Genomic DNA, 12,380 nt, shown 5'->3' with positions numbered 1-12,380 from the left:
CCCAGGTGTGAGGGTGACCAAGAGAACTGCAAAACTCCACCACTGTGCCTTTGCCTCTGACCTTGATAAAGAATGGCGGGGCTTCCTCCTGAAGGAGACTGTGACCCTCGCCTGTGGGAAGTGAAGTGATCTTCTGAAGACAGGCATCGAATGCTGACCGGCTGAGGGCTCTACGTACGTTGTATCATATCCAAGGTTTTCTCCAACGGCAGCACATTTCATGAGCCCAGAACAGACGTGAAATTACTCACCTCAGAAAAAATGAGTTGAACACCAATCAGTGTGAAGGGTGGTATTAATATGGTGCAGAGAAACAGCCCTAGGAATCCGTATTCATTCAGATAATTAGCAACAATGGTGAAGAAGGTGACCTAAAATAAAAAGAGCATAGTTTGAGCAAAGTATAACATTCTGAAAGCAATATTAATTTACCACCATGCTTCCTACAAAGATTGAAATATACATTCTCAGAACTATTAAAAATAGTTTAAAAATAAAGTAACATGCGCCACACGCGTACTTACAACTAAGAAGAAAAATGACCAAATGCCACTGTTCTTCCTCCCGTGGCGGAAAATGAATGAAATCACATACGTCAGGAGAACAAGAGATGAGACATAGCCAATTATACACAGGGTCTGAAAATAGAAATACTACAGTCACCTAAGGTAAATGCTATCTAAGTACATATTTATATTTAAACCCTACAGCAAGGAGATGAAACCAGTCAATCCTAAAGGAGATCAACCCTGAATATTCACTGGAAGGACTGTTGCTGAAGCTCTAATACTTGGGCCACCTGATGCGAAGAGCCGACTCATTGGAAAAGACCCTGATGCTGGGAAAGATTGAAGGCAGGAGAAGGGGATGACAGAGGATGAGATGGTTGGATGGTATCACTGACTCAATGGACATGAATCTAAGCAAACTCCTGGAGATAGTGATGGACAGGGAAGCCTGGCGTGCTGCAGTCCATGGGGTTGCAAAGAGCTGGACACGACTTAGGGACTGAACAACAAGTTAAACTCAGCTTTCCAGATCTAAGCTATAACAAACATAATGGGAGGTTCTTTGGTTGAAGATGGATAATGCAACTGCATTTATTAAAAGTAGTCTAGGAAAGCCATTTGATAACTTTTGCCACTTACCTGAACTGCCAGGCTTTGAATGATAAACACAAACTCGTCTGGGTTAAAAACATAATCCATTATTTGCATTAGAAGGAGGATCAAGAAGTACAGGGGAATGTCCACCAGCGCCTGCCCAAACCAGTAAGCGGAAGGGTAGAGGCCTGAAATCCGCAGCTGGGAGTGAACTTTTTTCTGATAAAGAAGCAAAAGAATCGTCAAAAGTTTTGAATAGTTTAGGCTGGAGAAATTGCAAATATGCAGCACAAAAGCATTCATTTCCCCTTTGTCTCTCTTATATATTATGCTAATTTAGCAAGTGACACTGTGACTTGCCCTGTTCCTATTTCAGGGGCATTGATAATGCTGTATGCCACCTTGTCTCCAGGAAGAAGGGATCTACACAGCATTGCCGTGGTGAGAAGATTCTTATTCTTTTCTTGTCAAAGCTACTGATGCCTCTGACACTTGCCTTGCAAGATGCACAGAGTTTCAAGAGAAGGAGGTGCACAATTTCCTGGAAGATTCTTAAGCTTTACACGGAATGTAAACAGCACACTTATAACTGGCATCTTGCTTTGCTTCTTATGGGAGAAATTGCTCAAGAGAAGGATAGTTTAAGAGCAGGGTAAGTGAAAATTAATTTGAGTCCACCAGCAGCACCTGCTGAACTTTCACAAGGCTCAGTGGTGCAGAGGGAACCCCAGCAGAGGACGCTAAGGACGTGGAGACACGAGGAGGGAACTTGTGTGGCAGGGAAGCACCATGGATGCACAGAAAGTCTACCGTGGGTTCCTGACATTCTTATAGAATCTTCACAAAAAGAAGCTTTAAAGGGACACTCTTTTCCAGCAATAAGCCAAAGTACTCTGGTGCCTTGCTTAGGGCTGTTACACCGGAGAACCTCGCCTCCGTCTGGAATGGGGATGGGATGGTGTCAGCAGGGAAGTAGAACCTGCCAGACAGAATCCGAGGTTCCCAGCCCGTTGATGGTACCTTCTGAGCTATCCTTCCTGAGGTCTCTCATTTAAGGCAAATAGCATATTCCGTATATTCGCCAAGCTTTTATTCAAATGGTTGACCCTCCATTGTTTCAAGCATTGTTTAAATTAGGTGCACGATGCGCATATACATGTGTGGTCATAAGACGGGGGCGGGGTCACAGGGTGTTAAGAACATAGCAATTGGGAGAGTAGCGCTGACCCATATACGCTACCGTGTATAAGGCAGAAAGCTGGTGGGAGCTGCTGCGCAGCGCACGGAGCTCAGCTTGGGGCTCTGGGGTGACCCGGGGGGAGGGGTGGGGGAGGGGGGATGGGGGAGGGGTGGCATGGGGAAGGGGAGACGGGTGGGGGAGGGGGAGGGGTGGGGGGGAGGCAGAGAGCTGGCGGGAGCTTGCTGTACAGCGCGGGGAGCTCACTCGGGGCTCTGGGGTGACCCGGGGAGGGGTGGGGGAGGGGTGGCGTGGGGAGGGGAGGTTCAGGAAGGAGGGGATATGTGTGTACATGCGGCTGAATCACCTTGTAGACAGAAGCCAACACAACGTGGTAAAGCGATTATACTCCAATAAAAATATAAAAGAACATATAAGGACTTTTGCTTTTTACTATCATTACTACTTAGTATAGGAAACATTTTTTTCCCTCAGGGAGGAAAATTTGAGAAATTTGACTTAATCCCTTTTGTCGCATTTTTTCTTATTGCTCAGCTGTTATTAATTGTTATTTCATATGGGAGTATAGTCGGTTGACAACGTCGTGTTGTTTCAGGCACACGGCGGAGTGATTCAGTCGTCCGTCTGCCTGTATCTACTTCGTCTCACTCTCCGTGTGGGTGTTACAGGGTACGGAGCAGGACACGGGCTGCATAGCTGTTCTCACTTTATGGTCACCGATGCTGCCCATGGCGATGTACGGAGTGAAGCAGGCCGCCCCAGGGATCCAGAAGAAGGCCATGCCCAGGTACTCGTGCTCGTTAGACGTGTGCTCCTGAAATCATGCCGAACACGTGGGCGGTCAGGTATGGACTTCATTTATACTATTTCTAAACCAAATCATTTCAATGCGTGAAGCGGTCTAACTACCCAGAGCACGTCCCAAGGTCCTGTTTGTTTGAAACTTCGCTTCCTTAGTCGTGTGTTACAGCAGCTGGGACATTTGAACGTGCATCCTGATTGATTCACGAAGAAGCAAACTCCACTGCATCGCGTGAACTGGATACGCTCCCATGGTTAACAACGGGAGACGTAATCACACAACCTCTTCTCCCCAGCACTGCGCTGACTGCATTGAGGCTGACTTTTAATAGACAGAGGTCGTGGGCTGTCAACGGAGGAGCCACTGCGGTACATTCAGAACCTGAGACCAAGTCAGTTCAGCTCAACATGCAGGAGGAATCATTTCTCTCATTCAACATAATGGAGGAAGCTCAAATGCCTTCAGAGTGCTGGCTGGTATGAATTGAGTAGGTAGGTGTCTGGGCTTGGAGAAAAATGGTCAGCCCACATGCCACATAAAAGCACTGAGTTAAAGCGATGCAAAGCCCTGTACAGGTTAAAGAGGGCTTTGGGTTTGGCTCGAAGCCTGGAGAGAAGTCACCTCTCATCGGTGACTGGTTGCCTCACTGCTTTGCTCATCTCTGAGGTCGGGACCCTGAGCCTTGAGAGCTGCTTACCCTCTCTCAGCCCCTCCTAAACGGAGAGCCCCTCTGAGCTCTTGCAGCAGGTCAGCACCGCCTGAACAGAGATGCACATGTGGAGATAAAGGGAAGAAATCACACCCAGGTCTGCCTCAGCACCTCTGATCTCTGCCTGTGGTCACCCCTGCTGGCTTTCCAGATCTGGAATATCTTTAGTGTGTGTCAGTCACTCAGTCGTGTCTGACTATTTGCGACCCCATGAACTCTAGCCCACCAGGCTCCTCTGTCCATGGGATTCTTCAGGCAAGAATATTGGAGTGGGTTGCCATGCCCTCCTCCAGGGGATCTTCCTGACCCAGGGATCAAACCCAGGTCTCCTGCATTGCATCAGGTTCTTTAACCTCTGAGTAACCAGGGACCCTCTTTGGGAATGGAAAATTCACAATTAGTCTCAATGGCTTACCCCTCACTCAAAACTTGGTTCATAAACATCACATTCTGTCCATGTTAGAGGACGTGGACCTGCGGGCAGGGTGTGTAGAGCTCGGCCTAGAGGAGCCCACAGAGGCTCCTGATGCCAGTTGGGTGGTTGGTCAGGCAGGGACATGAATGGTGGCCAGTGGGGGACCTTTCAGGACACTCTGATGGACGGCTAAAGTCATGAGTGGGGTCAGAAGTGAGCTCTGTGCTTTAGACTCAAGGCAGACGGGCTTGCAGAATTGGAGCAGACCAGGAGTGGGGGCGGGGCGGGGGGGGGAATCGACAGGGTTCACGCTAAGAGAAATTATCTACACCGGTACCCAAGGCCAGCTAGGCTGGTAGGTAGCAAACATTTTGTAGTAAAGTCATTTTTTTTTAAGTTACCACATAATTTAATGCCGAAACTAAGACACTACAGTGATAAAACTGTTACTGAATATAACTCCTTTAAAGTTTTAAAATATTTATTTGAAGATTAATGCATTTTCTTTATTACTGGTAAATTCAAACTATTTACATTTTAAATTACTGGCAAATTTAAACGATTTTAACATTAAAATGTATTCTAAGAAATGAAAGCAAATTATATTTTACTTATATTTATATATTACAAAATGTTCCTAAATAGCTGAATTCTATGAGGTAAACCCTAACTTATAGGTTCTAGACCCAGGAGACAAAGTTGTTCCGCTACCTGACTGATGGCACATTAAACAATAAAAACCCATAGAAAGCAGGATAGTGTGGCTGTCTCTCCCGCAGCCCGAGCTGACTTCTGTTCTGCAAGGCTGAGTAGGTCTTCATCTCCGGGAGGGCCGGGGGTCCAAGCTAAACCCTCCCCTAAACCACCACACAGGTCCCCTCGGTGGGGGCCACCAGGTAAGCAGAGGGGACCGGGGCAGCCACAGCTCGACGGCCGGGGGAGCCCTCAGCACCTCATCCTTGTCTTGGTCTGCGGGTCCTCCGTCTGCACTCCCAGCACCCGCCGCATTTTACTCAGGAGGGGAAAGGTGTGCTCCAGACCAAGGCCACTCTCCTCTCCACTCCAAGAGGTTAGACTGCTGAAGGGGAGGAAAGCGCGCCTCACACCGCCCACAGCCCACCCCGGCCCTCACCCACGAGACTGCTGCTTACTGATGTCTTTGAACCGGACAAGAACTTGAGGTTTTGGACAGCACTGGAGTAATTTTTGACACAGAAAGTGACCAGTGAGCTACAGAGTATGCCCAAGGCATCATTTAAAGGAGGTAAAGGGAGACTCAGCACAGAGAAGGGCGTAAGGGGTGATGTGAAGACACGGATCTGCACACCGTCACCCCCTGAGGAGGCTCTGACTCGGGACCCGGGCACGGCCGGCCAATCCTATTTTATACAAGCGCGTCTTCTGGTTCTAATTCAGCCGGTCCCTGGTCTAGTCACAGCTGAACATTCTTTAACGGAAACTTGAAGGATTCCCAAGACAAACAGTACTAACCTCAATAATGATAGTAGGTGCAATTACCGAGCGCCTCTGGTTTTCCGTGTGCCCCACCACTTGTCTTTATAGCAACTCAGCCCCAGCTCCTCCTGCCAACATTGTCTTGTTTCCTTCTTAAGGGAGCTTTGTGATCGAGTGTTTTTTTCTTTATAATTTTTCCTGTTTGTTTTTATCTGTGGCTGTGCCGGGTCTCTGTTGCCGCACGGGCTCCTCTCCAGGTGCGGCACTCGGGCTTCTCACCGCGGCGGCTTCTCCTGCTGTGGAGCTCGGGCGCGTGGGCCCAGGGGTTGCAGCTCCCGGCTCTAGAGCACAGGCTCAGTAGTTGTGGCCCACAGATTTAGTGGCTCTGTGGCCTGTGGGATCTTCCCAGACCAGAGGTTGAACCCATGTCTCCTGCATTGGCAGGCAGATTCTTATCCACTGAGCCACCACGGAAGCCCCATGATAAACTTTTTATCTGCATTTTTTTGTGGATTGTTAAACCTAGACCTACAAAGGTTCGGTTGTTACAAGGTCACAAAGCCTGGCATTTAAGATGCTGGCTGTTTAACTAGGTCCCACTACTGAGGGCCACAGATGGTAACAGATCTAAGCCCAAAATTCATCATTTTTTTTCCAATTAATTGTATTTCTGTTGTTCGTTGGCCTTGTCATCCAATTAAAGTTACAATGCTTTGCAATGATTGCTAAATATTGCATGTGTATGTATACACATATGTGTGTACATATAAATATATATGCTAATTTAGTTGCATATAAAACATAAACATTCGAGAATAAGTTCATAAAAACTACCCTGTTATTTCAGCATTTCAAGTATTTTCCTGAAAACGTCTCATGACCCACGAAAAGTGAGATAATACTACACTTACCTCAAAATACGTGCTTCTGTCGGTCTGAATGTGTTCTGAAGAATTAAGCATTCCAAGTAGCCCATTGCTAATGATGTCCATGAGTACAGGAAAGCAATTCAGCCTTTTGGTGTTACATGCTATAGAAATCTGGGATCCTAAAGCATAGCAAATATGCATTCTAAGTCCTCAGCAAGCAAATACAACATTTAATGAAAGTACATGGTAGAAAAGCTTTCAAATGACGGACAACACAGGAAGGCTAAAGCCTGAGTGTCGTGAAGCATGACTCATATTATTCAACTAATTCCCAGCATACGGCAAGGAGCTCAGCATTTTGACCTGTACCAGCTGCAACAGCATTAGCTGTGTGACTGTTTATGCCTAAACTAAAACAAAATACATCACGCGATTTTTAGCCGCAACACTTGTGGCTCAGCTGGTAAAGAATCTGCCTGCAATGCGGGAGACCTGGGTTCCATCCCTGGGTTGGGAGGATCCCGGAGAAGGGAAAGGCTACCCACTCCAGTATTCTGGCCTGGAGAATTTCATGTAGGTTCAAAACTGCTGGACACGGCAGAGCGACTTTCACTTTACACACTCACTATACAGCTCCATAACGCACCTTCACTTAAGCACAGCAGTAGGCTTTGTTTGTGATGCGTTCAGTTTACAAATAAAGAATGTGCACAATGAATTAACCTCTAAAAATGAGAACTATCCCATCTGCTTGCGTCAGTTGGGGTGCGTTGTTCAAACCGCACGTTCCTGCCCATCTTTGACGTGACGGGCGTCGGAGCCCGGCATACCTCGTCGTTGCCTGTCACAGTGATGGCCCCGTTGTATGATGGCTCGCTGGGGCCATTTCTTGTCCCAAGGGCGTCCACTTCTAAATCGATGTTTTGGCGCCTCAGTGAATGTATGAAGTCATCAATGCGTGACCCTACCATGCGGGTAAGATCAAAAGAAGCAAAAATGAAGTAAAACACAAAAGAGAATATTTTTTAAAACAGTAAATGATGTCACACAAAGCATACCATAATAAGGACTCTAAGGATTTCCTTAGAAAGGCAGAACCAGCGCCGTGGGACTAAAATCCATTCTGGCGTCAAGGAAACGTCAAACTTGCTTCACCTACAGCTGAAGCGTTTACTTATCATTTCTGTTTGTGTGCAACTGCTACTTAAAATTAACATTCAAATCCTCGACCATATTAAACTTCCATCTTAGCAATATGGAAAGTATTTTTTTTCCCCAAAGCTCACAACTGCGTAGTACTTAAAAAATGCTGTAGAAGACCTCAGAAACCAGTCAGTAACCCCTTTCCTAAATTCCTGTGTTGCTGTGTGCAGCATGCTTCAGAGTCTAAGTAAACTTGCAAAACACGTTTTTAAAAACAAACTCCCTACCTTGCATTTTTCCCTTTGGGATGCGTTTCCTGTTTGGCCTCACCTACAATTTTCTAAAACATACAGAACTCCTTCCCCCTCGTGGTTCATATGGTCTAGGGGAGTCTCTCAACACGAATCGACATTGAGCCGGTGCGTCCAGCCCCACGTTCACCTGTTCTGTTGACGACCAGTAAGCGGGTCAGTGGGGCTTGAGGTGGTTGACCCGGGGAGAGGAAGTACGTGTTTGGAGACAACCCCCAAGAATAGCTTTTTTGCTGTAACCGATAGGACAGATGCTCCAAAAGCTGAGGGCCAAAGGTGATGCCGAAAAGCAGTAATCTGCAAGAGGAAAGGGAAAAGAAAACAACTCAGCTGTAGCAACTGTCGCGGGCTTTCCAGTCCAAGCAGGTAACAGTGCGCAAATAGAAATGAGTTACAGGCACTAGTCAAGCCGGTGACCGTGTTCCGCCCGCTCTTTTCTTTTTTCTGACGTGAGGTGGCTCGTGTGCGTCCACTCCTGGTCTCCGTGCATCTCTAAACCACCTCCCCCTCCACCTCGGAACACGTCTTTCCAGTTGACGAAGTCAGCTGAGGACGACTCTGAAATCTCTCTCTAGTGCCCGCTTCTTCGTCCTGTTCAGCCCTGCTTGCCATCTTTTTCTGGAACGCTGCCAGCTGGCACGTCACCAACGCCCAAGCTTCCTCCGGCCTGAACCTCCTCCCCTTCCTGCTCCCAGTTGCTGTAAATGACGTTTTCTCATTTGCTCGAGCTTGAGCCCCAGTCTCTTTCTACTCATTGCTCTCCCTTATGTCCCTTTTCCGAATGGCCGAAATTTTCTGCTTATCGTATCATTACTGTTTGCCTCCAAAACCTCTCTCCTACTTTGCAAATTTGGACCTGAATGAGCCTTTTCCTGACCTCTTTCAAACTGCCCTCAAGGTCTCTTTTCCTTGTCTCCAGTGCCTACCATTTCCAAATCTTTTTGCATGGTTGTGCAATTAAGTTTCTTGGCATTCTGTCCATTATACCAATCACTCATTCAAAAATAATAAAAGAACCTCATTAGTTCCTTACTTTGTATAAAGCCCACACTCCTTAGCTCTATTTAATGTATTATCAACACATATTCTTACTCTTTTGTACATCCCGTGCTGCAGGATGTCAGCTAACTCAAATTAATTCCAGTTCTTCCTCTCCTCACGTATCTCCATCCCCAAGCTGCTTCCTCTGCCTGCTTTTTCATCCTCCTTTCCTTCCTTAGCTACATGCTCCATCTCCTTACACCAAATTCAAATTCTCCCTCATGTAAGGTTCTTTTTTGGGAGGTCCCATTTGGACATCATTTCTCTTGTACCAGTGCTACAGCTGACGATATTGTCTAACTGTGCACTCCGCTTTTTTTTCTTAATTGGAGGATAATTGCGTTACAATGTTGTGTTGGTTTCTGCTGTACAACACCGTGAATCAGCCGTGAGTATACACAGTCCCCTCTCTCTTGAGCCTCCCTCTCCCCGTTCCCCATCCCACCCCCCTAGGTTGTCACAGAGCACCAGGTTGAGGTCCCCGGGTCATGCAGCAGCTCCCACCAGCTCTCTATGTCACACGCTGTGGGGTGTGTGTCGGTGCGGCTCTCAATTCATCTCGCCCTCTCCTTCCTCTGCTGCACCCACAACTCTGTTCTCTATGTCTGTGTTTCTATTTCTCCTCTGCACACAGATTCATCAGTACCATCCTTCTAGATTCCACATATATATATATATACACATTAATATACGGTGTTTGTTTTTCTGACTTACTTCACTCTGCATAAGGGATCTAAGTTCATCCACCTCGCTAGCACAGACTCAGATTCATTCCTTTCTATGACTGAGTGATATTCCATTGTTTAGGGACCACGACTTCTTTACCCATTCATCTGCCGACGGACAGCTAGGTGGCTTCCATCTCCTGGCTGTTGTCGCGTTACGCTCCTTCAGTGTACTTCTAATCACCCTCCAAAGCCAAATCTCATGTCTGGTTTATTCGATAAGACATTTAGCAGAGAGTGTTGTACAGGAGTACTCACAAATAGTTTTTAATGAATATGAGTCCTGGGTAGAGAGGACTCATGCAAGGAGGTGTTACTTAACAAAGGGCCTGGAACTCTACAGGTAAGTTCCAGGCAATGACTTGAATTCTGTGCTAAAATAAAAACAGGCACAGAGCCACTTTGGGGAAAGAGGCAAATCCTTAGAACCTAGGGCCTGAATTCCAAGCTTCTGAAAAACTGCTTGAACCCTCTGATCATAGCAGATTCTGTCAAAATTAAAAGAAAACCCCAAACTTTCTCTGGTTTAATTACATATTCACCAAAGCAGTTAAAACTGATTTCTATGTGAGCTTACGGTTGCCAGAGGGGAAGGAGAGGGGAAGGATGCTTGGTTGTTGGGATGGACACGAACACACTGCTCTGTTTAAAATGGACAACCGACAAGACGTGCTGTACAGCACAGGGGCCTCTGCTCAGTGTTACCTGGCAGCCTGGATGGGAGGGGAGTCTGGGGGAGAGTGGACACGTGTACACGTGGCTGAGTCCCTTCGCTGTCCACCTGAAACTGTCACAGTGTTGTTGACTGGCTGTATCCCCTGGACAGAGGAGCCTGGCTTCTGTCCGTGGGGTCACAAAAGAACTGGACTCAGCGACCCAACAACAACACGCTCCAATAGAAAATGAAAAGTTAAAGAAACCCTGGTTTCTGTGTTAAAAAGACCACATGCAGTTGCTGGAACTTCTTGCATCGCAGTTCTTCTCTCCTGAGTTTGTTGACAGCACACTGCTCATATGAGCCTGAAACTCGCAGGTACTCACATGGCCAGCAGGGCTCTCTTTTCACTCTTTAACTTGAGGAAGCGGACTTTTGCTACTGCACAGAGCTGCTGCCTCCAGAGGGCCAGGCCGCCGACCGTGCTGCTTGCTTCACTGAAGGACGACACGACCTGTTCCGGCTCAGCAAGGCTGCCTGTGTCGTTGGTTCTGCCACTCTGTAACTGCTCCGAAACTGCAGGGCCTACAAAGGATGAAACCAGTCATTTGTAAAGAGCCGTTTGCCGTGGTTCAGTCGCTCAGTCGTGTCCGACTCTCCGTGACCCCATGGGCTGCAGCACACCAGGCTCCCTGTCCTTCACTGTCCCCCGGAGTTTGCTCAAACTCACGTCCCTTGAGTCAGTGATGTCAACGTGCATTATTTAGATTTTCCTAGGATCATCTTTTCAGCAATTGTTGTCAGAGGAGAGAGTCTTGGGCAAAGATGCAAATAATCTAATTCAGGGCACCATTAGAGAAACTGCTAAGGAGACAGGAACACAGCAAAAAAAATAAAAAGATATAAAGACACAATACAGGAAGAAGAAATAACGACATAATAAAAGGAATCTCGTATTTTCTGGAAAAAAAAAATAGCTCTGTATCCAGAGCTTTAAAGGACTGAATTCATTCTAGAGAACATAATGATCAGAAATCCATATTTAGCCTGGAAAAATCTATTGCAAGAGACAAACTATCTTAGTATTTTTGACCAAGGAGAATATGAAAGAATATGAAGAACAGAAGGATATGAAATTGGTTGAGACAATATTTTTAACATGGGAGCCTGGGAGTATTCTCCTGGCAGGAATACTGGAGTGGGTTGCCAGTCCCTTCTCCAGTGGATCTTCCCAACCCAGGGATCAAACCTGGGTCCCCTGCATTGCAGCTGGATTCTTTACCATCTGAGCCACAAGGGAAGCCTCAAAACTAGATAAAGTTGCCTCTTTTGGAAGAGAAGCCTAGAGAAATTGATGCTTTGAATGTATGCTCCCTGAAAGTGAATTACACCACTTACAAAGGTTATCAAGTATATAAAAAAGACTTCCCACCTGATCAACCAAAAAAGAAAAGAAGACAAGAGCATAGGCCAGACTAAACACAGCAGGATGAAGGTGAACCAGAGACAAAAGAAATAGCTTAGAGCAGCTAGAGAAGAAAGGCAGAGAACTTTCCAAGGAGTAACAATTAGACTGACAGCAGATCTTTCAACAGCAATCGTGAAATTCCGGAGTGGCCGCCACTTCCTTCTCCAGGGGGTCTTCCTGACCCAGGGATCGAACCCGGGCCTTCCGCACCGCAGGTGAATTCTTTACCACTGAGCCACCAGCGAAGCCTACTAGTGAAATAATATCCTCACATATGTCAAGAAAATAACTTTCAACTTACAATTCTAATTTTCTTTTACCCATAGCAGTTACATTCAAAAAACACTATATTGCATATTTATGTGAGCTGCATAAAGACCTGGTCTGTGTTCCACAGGCTTGGTAAAATGTCTGGGACGAAAGACAGAATTCAAGAGGTGAGACCAGCATTGAGAGAAGAGGGGAGAAAAGAAGAAGTAGACTTCT

The 12,380-nt window shown here is 46.6% G+C and overlaps 1 protein-coding gene across 1 annotated transcript in view; it reads right to left on the bottom strand.

The window, feature by feature from the left end:
- Positions 1-12,380, bottom strand: part of ABCA9 (ATP binding cassette subfamily A member 9) — a 56,381-nt gene that overhangs the window by 18,186 nt on the left and 25,815 nt on the right. Inside the window, 9 exon segments of the mRNA NM_001434972.1 lie at positions 252-371; positions 525-638; positions 1,149-1,322; positions 3,008-3,115; positions 6,594-6,718; positions 6,721-6,730; positions 7,382-7,515; positions 8,136-8,302; positions 10,813-11,011. Of these exon segments, the coding sequence (NP_001421901.1) occupies positions 252-371; positions 525-638; positions 1,149-1,322; positions 3,008-3,115; positions 6,594-6,718; positions 6,721-6,730; positions 7,382-7,515; positions 8,136-8,302; positions 10,813-11,011 (1,151 nt within the window).

Source organism: Bos taurus, chromosome 19 (assembly GCF_002263795.3).
Source record: "Bos taurus isolate L1 Dominette 01449 registration number 42190680 breed Hereford chromosome 19, ARS-UCD2.0, whole genome shotgun sequence".
Classification (NCBI taxonomy): Eukaryota; Metazoa; Chordata; class Mammalia; order Artiodactyla; family Bovidae; genus Bos; species Bos taurus.
The sequence above is the reverse complement of the archived record's forward strand: the minus strand, read 5'-3'. Positions and strand labels throughout refer to the sequence as shown.